Source organism: Phocoena phocoena, chromosome 11 (assembly GCF_963924675.1).
Source record: "Phocoena phocoena chromosome 11, mPhoPho1.1, whole genome shotgun sequence".
Taxonomy (NCBI): domain Eukaryota; kingdom Metazoa; phylum Chordata; class Mammalia; order Artiodactyla; family Phocoenidae; genus Phocoena; species Phocoena phocoena.
Window position 1 is genome coordinate 71850607 of NC_089229.1, and position 17673 is coordinate 71868279.

General features: G+C 36.3%; 1 protein-coding gene across 1 annotated transcript in view; it reads right to left on the minus strand.

Moving 5' to 3' along the window:
* The window catches only part of LRRK2 (leucine rich repeat kinase 2), a 149004-nt gene that overhangs the window by 24426 nt on the left and 106905 nt on the right, over positions 1 to 17673 (minus strand). Inside the window, exons 34-41 of the mRNA XM_065887771.1 lie at positions 17409 to 17596; positions 16369 to 16523; positions 15163 to 15309; positions 14812 to 15003; positions 14006 to 14152; positions 10742 to 10842; positions 7511 to 7701; positions 2141 to 2301 (exon numbers count right to left, since the gene is read on the minus strand). Coding sequence (XP_065743843.1) covers positions 2141 to 2301; positions 7511 to 7701; positions 10742 to 10842; positions 14006 to 14152; positions 14812 to 15003; positions 15163 to 15309; positions 16369 to 16523; positions 17409 to 17596 — 1282 coding nt within the window. The remainder of the gene's footprint in view (positions 1 to 2140; positions 2302 to 7510; positions 7702 to 10741; positions 10843 to 14005; positions 14153 to 14811; positions 15004 to 15162; positions 15310 to 16368; positions 16524 to 17408; positions 17597 to 17673) is intronic.

Here is a 17673-nt window from a genome sequence, read left to right on the forward strand (position 1 = left end):
CAATCATCAAGATGATGTAAAGCCACCTGTAATTTTATTTACAAATAACTAACCATGTAAGATTTCTCCAGAGCTAGAGCTGCCCCCCACTAAACAGATGTCAACCCTTCAATTTTCTATTCCCACGCAAACTGAAATCTGAAAGACAAGATGTCTGTACAGATTACTTGCCCTATGACTGTTTCTTACTAATCGGAAGCTGAGATTCTGATGAATCTATTATTAGAAGAGGAAAGAGAGCTGAGAAAGGGAGGGAGAACTCCAAGTGGAAAGAACATGTCTGAGTATAAGATCATGAAAACCCAAGAACAAAGGAAATAGAATTTTCACTGGTAGAAAGTCAGTTTACAGTTAAAGTAATAGGAGTATTACAGCAGGCATGACAAAAAAAGAGTTGGGTATGACACTTAAAAGCAATATTAAAATCTAAGGTAAGAAAATGATGCCTGTGATTTCTGGAGACCATAAATATAACAGTACGCAAAATGGGTATGTCTCATTTTACATAGTAACATGACTCTACAGTACTTTTAAGTATTGAAGCATTAAAAACCTATAAATTATGAAGAAAGAAAAACAAAGTTCAATGTTTGAAGGTTTAAATTACTGTACCAGTCAGAACCCTCCTACACTGTTGGTGGGGATGTAAATTGGTACAGCCACTATGGAGAACAGTATGGAGGTTCCTTAAAAAACTAAAAATAGAACTACCATATGATCCAGAAGTCTCACTACTGAGCATATACCCTGAGAAAACCATAATCTGAAAAGATACGTGCACCCCAATGTTCAGTGCAGCACTGTTTACAATAGCCAAGACATGGAATCAACCTAAATGTCCATCGACAGAGGAATGGATAAAGAAGATGTGGTACGTATATACAATGGACTATTACTCAGCCATAAAAAATGAAATAATGCCATTTGCAGCAACACGGTGGACCTAGAGATTATCATACTAAGTGAAGTAAGTCAGACAGAGAAAGACAAATCTCAGATGATATCACTCATATGTGGAATCTAATTTTTAAAAAAATGATACAAATGAACTTATTTACAAAACAGAAACAAACTTAGAGATATCAAAAACAAACTTATGGTTACCAAAGGCGAAAGTGGTGGGGAGGGATAAATCAGGAACTTGGAATGAACATACACACACTACTATATATAAGAAAGGTAACCAACAAGGACCTACTGTATAGCAGAGGGAACTCTACTCAATATTCTGTGATAAACTCTATGAGAAAACAATCTAAAAAAGAATGAATATATGTATATGTAAAACTGAATCACTTGGTTGTACACCTGAAACACAACACTGTAAGTCAACTATACTCCAATAAAATTAAATTAAAAAAATTTTTTAATTAAAAAAATTTTTTTAAAAGAATAAGAAAGTATGCTTGTATCAAGAACAGTGCAACTAAGAACTCCAGTCCCAAAGTCCCTACCTGAAACTCTTGGAGCTAGAAGTATTTAGGAATTTATACTTTTTCATATTTAAGAAAGTAATAATGCATATAACAAATTACATAAAATTCAGTGGGATCAGAGCCAACAACCTGTACTCAAACAAACATGTTTATATTTCTGCTGTGAAACATCCACACATTCACAGTGAATATGAGAAATAAAGATCCTAACAAGGATCAATTCAATCGGGTCAGATTTTGCCACCGAATCAGTTATAAAAAAAAAAACTTTGGATTTTCAAAGTTATTTGGGTTTCAGAGTTACAAAAAAGGGTTTGAGAACCTGAATTTGGTTTGCCTCATTTTTAGGTAAGTGTTATCAGTAGCTAGATTAAAACTTTGAGGCTCCTTTTCACCACCTCTGGAGTATTTAAACATTTTTAAGAAGTCCAACTTTTAAAAATATAACTTGACATAAAACACACTCTATTTATTTAATTTGTTTTTTACCCTGGAAAATTACATCAGTTGATTTTTTTGCCCTACAGGATATAATAATCAAAATCACAAATGTAGTGGTCACAATTATTCACATACTGGTCACAACAAATATCTGTTCACAGTGTGATAGGCTACAGTGTTCTCTTGATTCTCCTGAACTCATAACTGAAGTCAGTGGCTATCTATTCTGAAGAGGGAATTATCACACAAACCTTGTCACCCACCTGGTGTGCCCTCTGACGTTTTTATCCCCATTCTACAGCAGTACTGAGCAATCCCATAGTCCGCAATCTTGGCAATGATGGCGGCATTGGGATACAGGGTGAAAAGCAACACGTTGTGGGGCTTCAAGTCACGGTATATAATCATGGCTGAGTGGAGGTATCTGCCGTGAAATGCACAGGAAACCTTATTAAAATGTGATTATACCATAATAAATTTTGTCATTATTTTTAAAAATATATATGTTTATTATGCAAAGCATCAAAAATTCTGTGCTAAGTTTCACCTTCGAAGTTAAGAGATATTGCAGAAGGAAATCAAAACCTACAAGTCCAATATTACAGAGCAAGCTTATGCTTTTAAAACAAACAAACAAAAAGACATGTCAATCCTGATAAGTGATTTAAACTTTAAAGCACAACCACTTTAAGCAAAGTACGAATTTTTGAAGACTTACCTTTTGTATACTTTAAAAACTACTTAAAAGGAATTCTGAATTCCCTCAATACCATGTGACTATTTTAATTAGTTTAAAATGTAAATATGTTAAATAAGAATTGATAGTATTTTGTTATAACTCCCATTTATTTAAGTTTTAATTTTCTTAAAACCACAGAGAAGTTTTTCTTAGCTTTTAAAATTCTCTCTATTCCATCTCTCCTTTGATATTTATTTTTTTCTGACTAAACTATTTCCTAATTTTTTGGAAAATATTTTCTATTTTTTCAATAGTAATATATCAAAATAAAAGACTTTTCTAGCTATCAATACTGTACCGTTTGAAGATGTAATTTACTTTAAAACCCAATTCTGTTATAAATTATCAAAGAACATTTTAGACCAAGAGTTGGAATGAGTAAAACATTGTCTTGGGAAAGGTGATATGGGGGAATTTTAAAGTCTTTCCTTTTAGAAACAGATCCATTCAACCATCAGCAACTAGAGCTGGACACTCACTGTAAGTGAAGAATAAAAACTAGTTAATATAAAAAATAAAAAGTTTTCATCTCAACCAGGTCTTGTCCATTCTGGAAACATGGCTGAAGAGCCATTACTTTGCCCCAACTACTAAAGTAACTCTATTACCTTTCCTTACACACTCGCAAAATTCAGATTTCCCCCACTCTGTTTACCTTGCCCTGTGACATTAAATTTGCCATAGCTCTGCACATGATCTCACGACTACTTTATGTCCTACCTTGAGAAAAAAATTTTTCATAGAACTTAATAGAGGTAAATTTAAATCCATTGTTTGTGGCTTTTGGTTTAGGTTCACATTATATCAATAAATATTTACTCCATTACCTAATACCAATCACTGCTAGGGGCATTAGGAGCAGAGTGGCAGCAATACCCTGAACTTTCCACTGATTGATGGGAGTGTATGTATCATTTAACGGCATCAACTAATGCAGGAGAAGATTCTTTCTCTTCCAGGATGTAGTTAAGACATTTGACATTAGGCCTATTCCTTTCAGTAAACATATTTTTGGTTGAAAAGTAAGATAGATGTACTAATGAAGTTGACCTTAATAATAAGTTATGGGCTTAAAAGAAAAATTTACTAAGGGCTTACTGAAAAGCCATTAGCTACTTTGCCCTGCTGAAGAGAAAAGCTGGGAGATTAAGAACAAAAAAGTTAAAGCCAAGTCATACATAATTGAATGGCATCCAAATCCTTCATAATGCATGCCTCTTTCAGAATATTTATAGAATACAGACTCTCTCGGAATACTTTCCAAAGGTTAAAAAAAATTAGTTAAACTTAATTTGAAATTATGTCAGTGGGAGAGAAAGATTATCTGGATTAGTTAAAATGTTCAGTTATAGAATTTAATCTTAAAAGTGCAGTTTTAATAGCTTTTAATAGAATAGCAGAATAGCTTTCGAAATGTTAACAAGTACAGATCTTGTCTTACTAAGAATAATTCAGCCATAATTTATATATTACATGACAGCGAGCATTGTCAAATATTTTATTAAAACAAACTGGTCTAAACTCAACTAGTCATTTTTAAATTGTGATTATCATCAATGTTGCTAAGAAACTCGTATAACTTAAAGTAAACTTTATCTCATCCTAAAGAGAATTACTCTAAAAATAGAATGCCTTCATTCATTTAACAAATATATATTGGGCATCTATGAGGGACAGTCACGGGGGATATAATGTCATCTTTGTCTCCCTGCTCTTGAGGGGCCACTATCTCGGAGAGACAGGTGCTCAAACAAGGTTGCAGAAATGTGATGAGCACCAAATGCTAGGGAAGCCAGAGGAAGAAAAGCACAAAGGTACAGATAGCAAAGCAGACTCTCCCACTAGACTATAAGTTTTAAACCTTGATAAGATCAATATAATCCCTATCTTTCCTTCTTCAGCAGCCAGCACAAAGTCCTGCATGGAGACTCAAGAAACATGTGTTAGCCAAACCAACTCTTCATGATGCAGTCAGACATCATTGTGGAGATGGTACGTGAGCAAATTCTAGAGGAAAATGAGTTCTCTAGGCAGACAATTTTTTGAAAAGACAGGAATGACAAATGCAAAGACAGACATGGATGTCAGTGAGAAGTCAAGCCCTTCAGCATGGTTAGAATGAGGGCAGTGGAATGGGAGGAGGCTGGAGAGGCAGGCTAGAGGATACATAAAGAGTTTTGATGCTATGGCCAAGGAGTTTAGATGTATTCTGCAGATAACTTGGAATGCCAGGGAATTTCAAGGATAATTAGATTTTATTTTAGAAGAATATAATATCAGAAATGTTCTGATAGTTCCCCAAAGGTACCGGACCAAGTCAGCAGTAGTGGCATAAAAATAAATTAATCAATTAAAAAGATGATGTAAAATAGTCAAGGACCTGGCGGACAAATGAGTACTTACTTTTGTGGGAGAGGGGGTTGCTCTGGATGTGACTACGAAGACCTTTGTTGGCAAATGGGAGATACAAGATAAAGAACAGATTCATGGTGGAAGGAAAAAGAGAAAGCAAATTCAATTTTGAACATACTGAAACACAGAATCTTATGGGAAATATAGGTGACCATATCTTCAAAGGTAGTTGAGAATTATAATAAAGAACTCAAAGCAGCAGACAGTTAGAGGTGTAAACTAATAGCTGAAGGCCAGGCTGCAAAAGAGAAAATATGCAACATGAAGAAAGTTCCTGTATGTCACTCTAAACAGCGCCATCATTTAAGGGACTGCAGAGGCGTACGACTTTATTGTCTCTTTCTACCTCTATAGTTATAGCTCTGTGCTAAAATATATTTGGGAAGACAAACCCTAATGCTGAGATTTTTAAATATACTTAGTGCTGGGAGAAGATCGATTGTTACTGAAATCTACTAGCCTCTTGTAGCACAAGACCCAGAAAGCTCCCTTGGCATTATGCTGAGAACAAATCAGGCAAATGATAGGAAAATATGATGAGATTTCATTTACTTTAACAGAAACTGCTGGATTTGTTATTTTAAGTAAGGTCTTCAAGAGATGAGGTCTTTCAAACAGTGATGAATTTTTTAAAAAATCAATTATTCATTTTATAAATAAGCACTTTGGGAATTATGTGGAAGATTTAGGGAAAAACCAGGACCTGGAGTCGGTTTAATCAAGGAAAATGACCAATACAACTTTTGAAATACATAAGACATAGCTGCCCTTTATCTAGATTAATTTAGTACAAGGTTCCCCCTGGTGTTCAAAAGTAGATGTAGCAACCCAGATCCAAATCTTTGCATTCCTGTTTCATATAATAATCTGTGTTTTTCAATAGCTTCCGGACTCTTTCAGGAAAGGAAATCTACTCATTTTATTCTCCTATTATATTCCCTATACAGTATTAATAGTTATATCGTATATATCAATAGTTTAGTTTTATTTGTTTGTGATCAGTGTTTGTTCTCCTTACCATCCATTCCATTTACATTTCTGGATACTGCTCAAAAGGAATAGACACTATTTAAGAAGGAAAGGAAGAGAAGGAAATTTGCATCCACTTTGTGGCTACCATGCACCAGGCACTGTCTTCCTTCCTTCCTCCCTCTCTCCCCAGTGGCAACATGTGTAATGAGAACGCACCGTTCTAGGTGCTGAGGTACAACGGTGAACAAGAGGAAAAATCCCTGCTATCGTGGCACTTAGATTCTGGTGGCAAAGACAGACAATAAACAAACTTTTAAAATAAAAACATAAAGAATACCCGGCAGGGATAAGTGCTACAGGTGCCAAAGAGACACAAGGTAGTCAGGGACACCCTCTCTGAGGAGAAACCTGAATGAAATGAGAAGTGAGCCAAGAGGATATCTGAAGGTTCGACATTCTGGCCAAGAGAATAGCTGGTATAAAGTCTCTGGCATATTCCAGAAGCCTCGGGGAGGCGAGTAGCTGAGCACAGTGACCAGAGTGAGGTGGGAGAGGGTTGATAACAGGAGAAAGATGTGATCCAACTTCCATGTTAGAATGATCACTCTGGCTACTGTGTGAAAAGCAGGTTATCTGGGGGGCAAAGGTGAAAGCAGGGAGACCAGCTGGGCGAGAAGAGATGACAGCTGCTTAGACACTGCTGGGAGGGAGAGAAGTTAGGAGAAGGAGCTGCATTGAGATATGTTTGCTAAAGACATTTGCTGAAGGATGAGGTGTGGGATGTGAGAGAAAGGAAGGACTAAAGGATGATTCCAAGGTGACACAACTGGGTGACCGGAGATGGAAAGCAGTGGAAAAGGGGGAAATCAAGAGTATGACTTGGGATGTCTTCAATTATTACAGAAGAACTCGAAACACTATTCACTAAGTATTAGGCACAGTTTAGAGACTACAAAAAAGAGAGAATCAGAGATATAAAATCAAAGCAAGTGTATGGACAGTCCCTCTGTCTCCAAGGGCCATGGCCTTTCCACCCTCCAAGGCTCTGTCCAGATGCCATCCGGCCGCGGCGCTGGGTGCACCTCTGAGACACACTATGGTCTTACAGGACAACCCAACTCAAATCACTCCAGTCCCCTTCAGAAATATGGCCTCATCTCTCCTCATTAGAATTACCCATGATAACTGACACTTTCCTTGATACTTTGAAGCCTTACCTATTTTTTTAGGGAAGGTAGGTCAATACAGGGTTAAGATCATGGGCTCTGGAGAAGGCCTCCTGGGTTCCAACTGTAATTCTGCTAGCTATGAGATCTGCACGCTCTTCCTACTCTTATTTTATGAAATTGTAAAATCTGATCAGGGAAATGGTAGTTTTACACCCAAATAGTTTGTGAAATATTGCCAGGACACATTGTTACAGGGAAGCACTCTTCTCAAAGTCTGAGAGTAATTTTGGGCTCACACTCATCATGCCCTGAATAGAAAACAGCATGACCTAATCTATTACCTCAGACCATCAGCCACATGTAGTGCGATCCTGTGCTGCAGTGTTCTGGTGAGACTGGCTTTGTCTTGTTGAAGCAGGCGATCCAGGGAACCCTTGGAGGCTAACTCCATCACCAACATTCGAGGACGAACCCCAGCTGCCAGCAAAGATATTAAGCTGGGATGGTGGAGGTGGCAAAGCACCACCAGCTCCTGCAAAGTCAAGAATCATTTCAGAGTCATAGACAATCAGCTTTACCCAAGTGTCTCCTTCCTTAAGCCCATCAACACTTGGAGCACAGTTTTCCCTGAGTGACTGGATTATAGCAAACTTTCCATTTCTTCTTTGAGCTTTTTTACATTTTCCACATTTTCGGAATTAAACCACTGGTTTTGCAACCATATTCTGAATTAAAATTTTAAGTTCTCTTTTTCCGTTTGCTCTGCTTTATCAGAACATTTAATGCTAGGACAGGACACTGTCCTATTGTGGCACACTAATAGGTCATGTCAGTCTTACCTACTGAATCCTCCTTAGCCACAGAATCCTTCTCAGCCCAACATCCTGAGCAGCCACTACTAATCAACTGCACTTTGAGGCATGTGAGGTACAACCTGCCTATTATCTCTGGTTTAATGACTAGAGAGTTTTCTGGAGAGAAATGTCTAAGTCTAAAGAAATGTATGGCATTGCCCCTGCCTGAAACTCTCTAATGACTTCCTGTTACTTTAATTGGGTTGGCCAAAAAGTTCGTCTGGGTTTTTCCACAAGGTATTACAGAAAAACCCAAACAAACTTTTTGGCCAACCCAATAGATTAAGATCCCATGAACTTAAACAGCCATTGTGGCCTGACCCGATCTGCCTTAGCCCATCTTTCAAACCTCATCTCCTTTCTCTCTCTTCCTTATTCACCACCCTTCTGCCACACTGGTGTTCATTAAATCCCCAGCACCGCACACACCCAGCTCCTGCCTTCCAGCCGCAGAGTCTTTGCCCTTGCTGATCCCTCTGCCTAGAAATCCCTTCACCCTTCACACAGCTAAAGGCTTCTTGCCATTCAGATCTTAGCTCAAAACTCTTACTTCCTCAGAGTGACCTGCCTTGGACCACCCTTACTAAAGAAAGCAATCACCATGTGCAACAATCTCTCTCTAATCCAAGAAGTTAGCTGGAACAGAGAGGTCTCCAATCTGATTCCTAGGCCACATTTTGTGAGACTTTACAACCTGCTTCATGATACTGTTGTTTTGAATTCCATACATGTTATTCTGTATATTTCACTCTACTCTGAAACTGTATTTAGTTGAGATTTATAGCTTATGTGGTATTAAACTGATTCATGTTTTTTTGTTTTTGTTTTTGCTTTTTATTATTTTGCGGCACGCGGGCCTCTCACCGCTGTGGCCCCTCCCGCCGCGGAGCACAGGCTCCGGACCCACAGGCCCAGAGGCCATGGCTCACGGGCCCAGCCGCTCCGCGGCACGTGGGATCCTCCCGGACCAGGGCACGAACCCGCGTCCCCCGAATCGGCAGGCGGACTCCCAACCACTGAGCCACCAGGGAAGCCCTGATTCATGTTTTAAATTATGATTTCTGCAGAAGCTCTGCTTCTTAACAACCAGCTTCAAAGATGAGTATCAGTGCCAACTGCATTTATCAGGAAACTGATGTGTGAAGAATTCTGCAAGCTGAAGAATAAAGGCTCAATGCCCTGAGAGGGGATTTTTCAAGAACACGGACTTCAGACTGCAGTCATACTTCCTTAGTAGATAAAAATCTTTTTTTCTTCTATGTCTGATTAGCTCAGTTGGCTAAAACTGATGAGAACAAGTCAAGTTAGCTTTGTTTTCTTTCATAAGCACAGACTGGAGCCTAATCCAAATTTCCTATCCTAGAAAAACAGCTCACTGATTGCAAAGAGAAAGGAACAAAAAGAGTGTAACAGATCAGCCCCGATTCATGACCACAGGTAGAATGACCCTTAAAATGCAGCACTGAATACAAATGTTTTCCTTTCCTTTTCTTTTTTTCTAAAGAGGCATATTACACACACTCCATTGTTTCTATTTCTTCTACTATTTCCTTGGTTCACCTAGCTGCCCATACACTAATCAGTCCCATAAACCTTTCTAGTGTTCTGATTTCCAACAAGGTTCCCTGAGCACATTACATAAAACTGAAACATATTGAAGACTAATGATCAAGACTGAAAAATTACAATTAATACAACAAACTGCCTACAGATAGAAAGAGATTGTGCTCAGATTTGGTTCACTGACTTGCAAAATATTATATACAAAATATTTATTAGCTTATTCCTAGAGCTACAGTGTAATTTTTGGTACTAATAATCAAAATTACTCCAGGATATTTTACAAAGACATGAAATTATTTTCATTATTCAGAGTAACTAATATATTGCAACTGTATTTTTTTTGTTTATATAAGTTATTTAGATTCAGATTCAGGCACAATTTTTTTTTAATAAATCAAGAAAAAAATAAGAAAGAATAGAATCAAAAATATGGTTGAGTTCTGGTGTAAGACTGCAGAATTCACATGGATTTTATCTCTCCTCTCACCCTGTCTCTCTCACTCATCCCTACTGTTAGGACTCAGAAAAAAGAAATAAATCCACCAGTATTCAAAACAAGAGAGGGTACTGGAGTGACCACTCTTGGTTATGCATTCAATCAACTTTTACTCTTCCTAACAGTACCCTGACTTTTGCTGAGGTATCCAACCCTCAGCCAAGCAGACCATGAACTTTAAGGGGAACTGACCCCAATCTCAGCTTCAGGGAAAGGTGGGGATATTTTAAATAATACCCTGCTCATTATCACAGTGATTGGTTCAGTAACACAGGCCTAAGCCAATCAGCAACAGTACTGCCCTGAACATTGGTGCTTGCAGAGAAAAGAATGTGTGACTTAACTGAGGCCAAGAGAAGTTTTTAAATGGACTACTGTTGTATGGATTTTGGTTCCTTTGAATTACAAAAATGCAAAAAAGGTACCCTCTTTTCTTCTGTGCTTGTAAAGCCTGGAACAAAAATTCTCAGAATACTGTCTTTGTTTTTCAACAGGAGTAACCTATTTCACTCCATAAAGAAAGGACAAAAGTAGGATTTCATAACTAAACTCAAGTAAACTTTGAGGGAAAATACGGTAATTACAAATGCATGCAAAACAAGAGTTCCAGGAGATTAACAATGTATGATTTAATGTAATAATACTGTTGCATTTCTTACTTGTCTTAACAGTCTAAGTGATGTATGTTTATTAAAAATCTTCACAGCCACTTCTTCTCCTTCATAGGACGCTCGATAAACAGATCCAAAACTGCCGTCACCTTTTGAAAAGAAAGTACAAAGCACTTAGGTTAATCTGTGCAAGCAGAAAAACTCAATAAATTGTATCTTTTGTAATTACATCTGTTTCAAAGAGAAATATGACCCACTAGTTTCACTGAATCAAGTCTCCTTTAATGCTTTCTCTTCCTTCTTCTACTCCATGAACTAAGATGGAGTTTCAGGGGGAAACGAAGGCTCTAGTAACAGTTAAGTATTGGATTCAAAACAGGATTGGGCAAATAGAAGAAGGAAAAGAGAAGGAAAGCAAGTGGAGGGGGAAGGGAGACAAGAAGAGATGGAGACTTAAATAATAGACATATCCTGCTCTGATTCCCTTCAATCTGAACAAATACTGACAACAAAGAAAAAATTTAATGAGCAGAGAAAAGAAATACACTCTAGGGAAACATAAAATTTTCAGGTGGGAGTAGTAGAGATTTCTAATTTTTTAAAGCCCTTCCCTATTTCATAATCACTGCCATATTAAATTGGAGTATGGGCTGTCGTACCCTTCAGGTAACTAAGAGGAAAAATAAGGTTAAGGACTGCTATTGGGTACTTGTGACACAAAGGTGTGAAAAAATTGACAAGTAATACCACTGAAGTATCTTCTATTGTGGCTCTCTGGAAAAATAGTCCCTTAAAGAGGAAATGTACCCCCTCCCATAACTCTTCAGATAGACAAACAAAACCCCATATATGTGTATTTTAAAATATTCAGTTGACCCTTGCACAACACACAACATGGGGTTAGGAATGCAGAAGCCCCGAGTGCAGTGGAAAATCTGCACACTGCTGTCTCTGCCTCAAAAACAAAGGAACTGAAAAATGTCTCACCCAAGGAAAGGAAGCTGAAAACAGTTTAGATACAATCAGGACTCAAACCCTAGTTCTTTTGATTTCACACACTATAATCCCTAATTGAACACAAACTTTTCCCTACATTTAGTTAAAGATCTGTAAAATAAAAATACAGGTACTGTATTTATTGAAAAAAAAATTGCAGATAAGTGGACCCATACTGTTCTAATCTGTGTTGTTCAAGGGTCAACTGTATTTACAAAAACAAGTCTACTAATATTCACAAATCTATTAATATGTGTCATATTAGTCACTGCCTAATAGTAACTGCTATCTGGGAAGGAAAGGGTTAACTGAAGCCCTAAAATTCACTCCTGTCCCACAAAGAAAATACGGAAGGGAGGGAGATGAATGACCTCCCCCAGATCATCCCAGCATAAAGATACCAGGGTGTTTCTGATTGTAAAATGTTTTTAGAAGGATTTATCTGATTTGTTCAGATCAGTGGTTCTCAGCTAGGGTGACGTTGCTCCGTATCCCCAGCCCCACCTTTGACAGTGTTTGGAGACATTTTTGATTGTCAAATCTGAGACGGGGTGAGGAGATACTACTGACATCTAGTGGGTAGTGGCCAAGGACGCTGCTAAACACCCTGCAATGCACAGGACACCCCTCATAACAAAGAATTATCAAGTCCCAAACAGCATCAGTGCAGAGGTTGAGAAACCCTGACCTAGATTGCTTTTTGTATAATAAATAAACATGGAATTTATGAGTTTATGGGAAATGGGGCTAGAGAATGGGGAGTACTCTTATAAACATTTTCCTATCTGCATAATTAAAGAATATAAAACATAGGTGCTTTTGAAGGTGGTCAAAAGGTACAAACTTCCAGTTATAAGGTAAATAAATACTAGGGATGTACTGTACAACATGATAACTACAGTTAACACTGCTGTAGGTTATGTATGAAAGTGGTTAAGAGAGTAAATCCTGAGAGTTCTCATCACAAGAATAAAAATACTTCTTTCTTTTTCCTTTATTTTTTATATATATGCAATTATGGATGTCAGCTAAAGCTACTGTGGTAATCGTTTCACCGTACATGTAAGTCAAGTCATTATGCTGTACACCTTGAACTTCTACAGTGCTATATGTCAATTACACCTCAGTAAAACTGGTGGAAAAACACAGGTGCTTCAAAAGTGAACTTTTTGAACATTTCTACATAACATTGCTCAAAACATGTCCATTAATCTGAAACACAACTTAGTGCACTAGAAGGGTATATTTGGGGGAGCTGTATCTGATGGCTTGAGACTCTTTCAGAGAAAGAAAATAGTATGTCTGGTACTTGTCTGTATCTTTCAAATCACAAGTCAAGTTTGGTGGTGGTTAAGATCTAAGATTCAGGGTCAACAATTCAGCATTTTGCATTAGCCTACTATTACTAATATATTCACTCTCAGAGTGCAAAGGCATTTAAAATCATTCAAAATTTCCCAATCAATGTAAAGAATAAAGGTACAAAGGAGTTTATTTACCCCTACACATCATATCCCAAATTTTGGACATTGTTTGTTAATAATATTAATATCCTGACACATCGTCTAGTCATTCTCTCTGTGGAAATTTAATTAAAATAAAATGTATATACACATAACAACAACAAATACTCCACAAAGTAAAGTCAGAATTGTCTTCAAATACTTTACATTAAATCAACTCAATACTCTCCATAGCTCCCAAGTATTCTCAGGAATGTTTAGAACTTGAGTACATCACCAATTTAATGCTTCTGAATTTTTAATCTCAAATTGGCTTTTTATGAATATTTTAATGAAAATTTATGATTGTCATACTTAGCATCAAAATTGCTACAATGACTACTTAGAGGTATTCTTCCTTTACTTATTCTTTTTGTGACTGAAAAATGGCTGCATTACTCAACTGAAAACTTCATAAATGCCTTCCCTATCACTGAAAATTAAAGCAAATGCAAGGACATATTTCATAAATATGTGTGCTTCCATGGTGGTTCCATCCTCAACTCAAACCCAGCCTACAAAAGTGTTGGGGTTTTTTTTTGGCCGTGTCGTGCCACATACAGGATCTTAGCTCCCTGGCCAGGGAATCAAATCCGCGCCCCCTGCAGTGGAAGTGCAGAAGCTTAACCACTGGACCACCAGGGAAGTCCCAACATGATATTACTTTAAAATATATTATCCCAAAGGAAAAACATTACAAAAAATATATGAAGACACTAAAAACTATGACAATATAATTATACGTAAATATTTTCTAGATTATAAATAAAAGCTGCACTCTAATTTTTATTCTCAAATCAACAAAAATAGTTACCTAAAAGAAACTCTGGAGCTTGTTCAAATTCCAATTCATCATTATTCAACATAATATTTCTAGGCAGGTCAGCCAAAATCAAGTCAGGAGCAATCTGAGATATTGGAACGGTGAGCCTTGGTTGGTCTGGATTCACTAGGAGGTCTCCTGAGAAGTACATAAAACATTTTTTTTAAAAAGGTAAACTATTAAGGTTGTATATAAGTTTGTCCTTTTGATTTACAGAAATAATCACATATTTTCTATGATTTCTAATCACTCTTTAAGGTTTTCTTACCAATCTTATTTTTCTCTAGAAACTCTGAGAAAGTTTTAAAAGTTGAATTAATACCTATCTACTAGGAATTTTAAATACTCATTCCTAGGTTCACTCACTAGAAAGTAGAATTCAGAACTGCCTTAGACTATTGATACATGAGTAGGAAATTATATATTCTTTACTTTTACAACATTCTTGGAGCACTTAGCCTATGGTTATCATTGCTAAGTTACTTCCATATATCATCTATTTTAATCCTCATAACAATTCTATGAGGTAGTTTTGGTCAGTACTCTTATTTCACAGATGAGGTTATGTTGCTCAATAGCCAGTATTCAAACTCTCAAACCAACATTTTTTCTGAATCTAGAGTATAAGATCTTACTGGGTAATAAATATATTTTTCTGAACTGTCACTACAATTGAATGCAGTATCCTCTAACTCATCCCTTCTGGATAAGAATAATTTTTACATTTATTTCAAACCTCACTTCACAAATATTGAAAGGATCACTTAAAAACATTTGTATGTTGTATCAACACATACCTTCTTCTACTTTCTTCATCAAGTTGTCAAGTAAGATTTTCTGATGTTCTTCACCATCATTAAAACTATATAATGCCCACTTCTTCAACAGAGTTTCTCCTTCACCACAAATATCAATCTCCAATAACCCTGGAAACCACTCTTCCATGAGAGAGTCAATGTGGTCCACAACTTGGCCCAAAAGAATACAGCCTACATAATCCAAAGAAGACTTCATCAACACCCTAGCTGAACCTTATTCTGTCACAAAACTGGAAAGAACCTTATTCTGTCACAAAACTATAAAGTTTTTTTTTAAAAGTTTAGATTTCTTTAGTGGTACAATTCAAAGTTTTTAATTAATTTCCTTACCTTTTCTACAAGAAGGAACTGTAATTTTTAAGAAACTCTCTGGGTGATTATCTAAGACTTCAGATCCTACCAAGCAATAAGCTTCAGGAGACCAATTCAAGTAGATGCCTTGTCGCCAATACATTCTGTTTGGGCGAAGTGCTCGTTCTGAAAGAAGTTTAAATGAACCCACATATAACCATTAATTATTAGCGGTTCCATAAATTAAAGGGGAAAAATTCACTGCACACACCACAAATGACAGTAAGAGAGATATATTTGTTTTGAAGGAAAGTACTGGAATCGTTAAAGATATGAGTCCCCATCCATATCTATTAAATATAATATTAAATATTTTATCTTCAATTTTGGAATGAAGTAAATAAAATGCCCAGTATACAACCTAAGATAGATTTCAGGTTCATGGTGTTAAGTAGTTTAGTATGTGTAATAGATGAAGAAAGAGAATCATAAGTAAGTTCCCAAAACTTTTAAAAAGAGGTTGGTGGTCATGCTAAAACCAACACTTTGATGTGATGTAACTTTCTATATGTCGATTAACTGCAAGCAACATAAGGTTTACTTCAGAATACAGTACCACCTCAATAAAGCTGATTTTTAAGCACATAAAAAATTATATTTTCCCTTTGGAGCACTAAGATCTCTCCTTCTTCCAGGAGGAAGAGCTAGCATTATAAACACCCATTTTTATTCTTTTTTGTAAACCCCTCAGGGATTGTGCAGCAGAATAGAGCTATTATAGTCCCTACACAGAACGGTCTGAATGGTCAGGAACTGCTACACTGTTAAATAAAACTCCCTGACTGCAGTGGTGGCCATTCCTAGTTTTTCTTTGCGCACACGTGCGTGTGTGTATGTTTGTGTGTATGTGTAGGTTGGGTGGGTGTGTTTAAACAAATGATGCTTACTAATTTCACCTTTTTAAATTGCTACTTCTAGTCTGCTTTGGCTTGCAAAGCGAGATAGTCATAGGCATTGTAAATGTGTCTAAAATAAGCACACATGGGCTTTGAGGAATTTTCTTCCTAACAAATTGCATGAATTTATTTGAGTGTATATCTTTATATTGGCCACTCTGAGGTCTTTTGAGCTTATTTTCTGATTTTCAGCTGCCTTTCAAACAAGTAAACTCTGGGAAAATGACATTAATTTTAATATGCTTTCCTCCTAACTTCTCTAAATATGAATTCTTCATTAAATACATACCTCTTCCTGAAAGCATGTAAGGTGAAATTTCAAGTAATCGATTGATTAATCTCGACCAAAAGCCCATTGGAAAATAAGGCATCTCATACAGTCGAATGATAATTTCAGAGTTCTCACAATGGGGAAGCTCTATTACAGGTCTGTGGTCCGACAAACTAAAGATAAAAGGACACTGTCATTATACAGCTTCATAAAATACCCAATCATGTTGACCAAAGTGCTTTACTACTTGAAATCAATGAATTGAAGATAAATATTCTAAGCAATTGCACTTTTTATAATGTTCTTTCGCTACATGCTCTTCCTACTCAAAATGTAATGGTTATTTAATTAATGCAAATGCATGATCAGATGTAGATGCATGAAATTTTTTCAATAATCTTATTTATACTATAAATAAATTATTACAGTTCGTTATGCATAGACAAGTAAAGGGATTATGTAAAACTTGAAAAAAATTCATGTCCTAGAAAAGAGTTATATCTATTTTTAGAATTAGTTACCATCCATCAACCAATGCAATTTGCACTTTTCAATGTCATATTACTTTATAACATTTCCCAGGTGCTTATAAAGCAGTAAGAATTTCTACAGTACAGGGCTATAACTTAGGCCTCCATTGTGTTGCCCATACCTCTGAAAATTCACAGCCATAAATTATTTTAAGACTATGTTGAAAACTCATTATATCCCCAGAATCTGCCTAATAACTCTTCCAGTACCATGTAAGGACACACACACACACACACACGCACACACACATACACACACAGAGAGACTTATCTCCACTATTAACCTTTATTAAATTAGGCAGTGCTAAATCAAATAGTAATTATATACATAAAATCAGTCATTTACTGTATCTTTAAATGTCAAATTTAGTGTTTTCATTAAAAGAAAATGTTATACTTCAGTACAAAGTTTACACAAGAAGAAAAAAGTTACTACATTTATCACAGACCAAAGTTACTTTGACTACTAAAACAATATAATATATGGTGAATTTCCATAGGGTAATAAAATTTTAAGTTTTGGCTTACCTGCTTGGAACCAGCAAATATTCTTCTCCTGTTGGCAAGGCAATCTGGAATTTTTCTAAGAGTTTAAAGTACTGTGACATGTAGTTCTTTGGAAATCTCTTTTTCTTTGAAAGAAATTTTTCCACATCTCTACGTGAAATAATTCCCTTAGGATGTTTTGGACAGCCCTCCACTTTCACTGTCAAAATCTGAAAGATTTAAACTTATACATAATCACTAAAATTTATTTTCTGGAAAGTTTTGAATTTAAAACATTTCCTGTGCT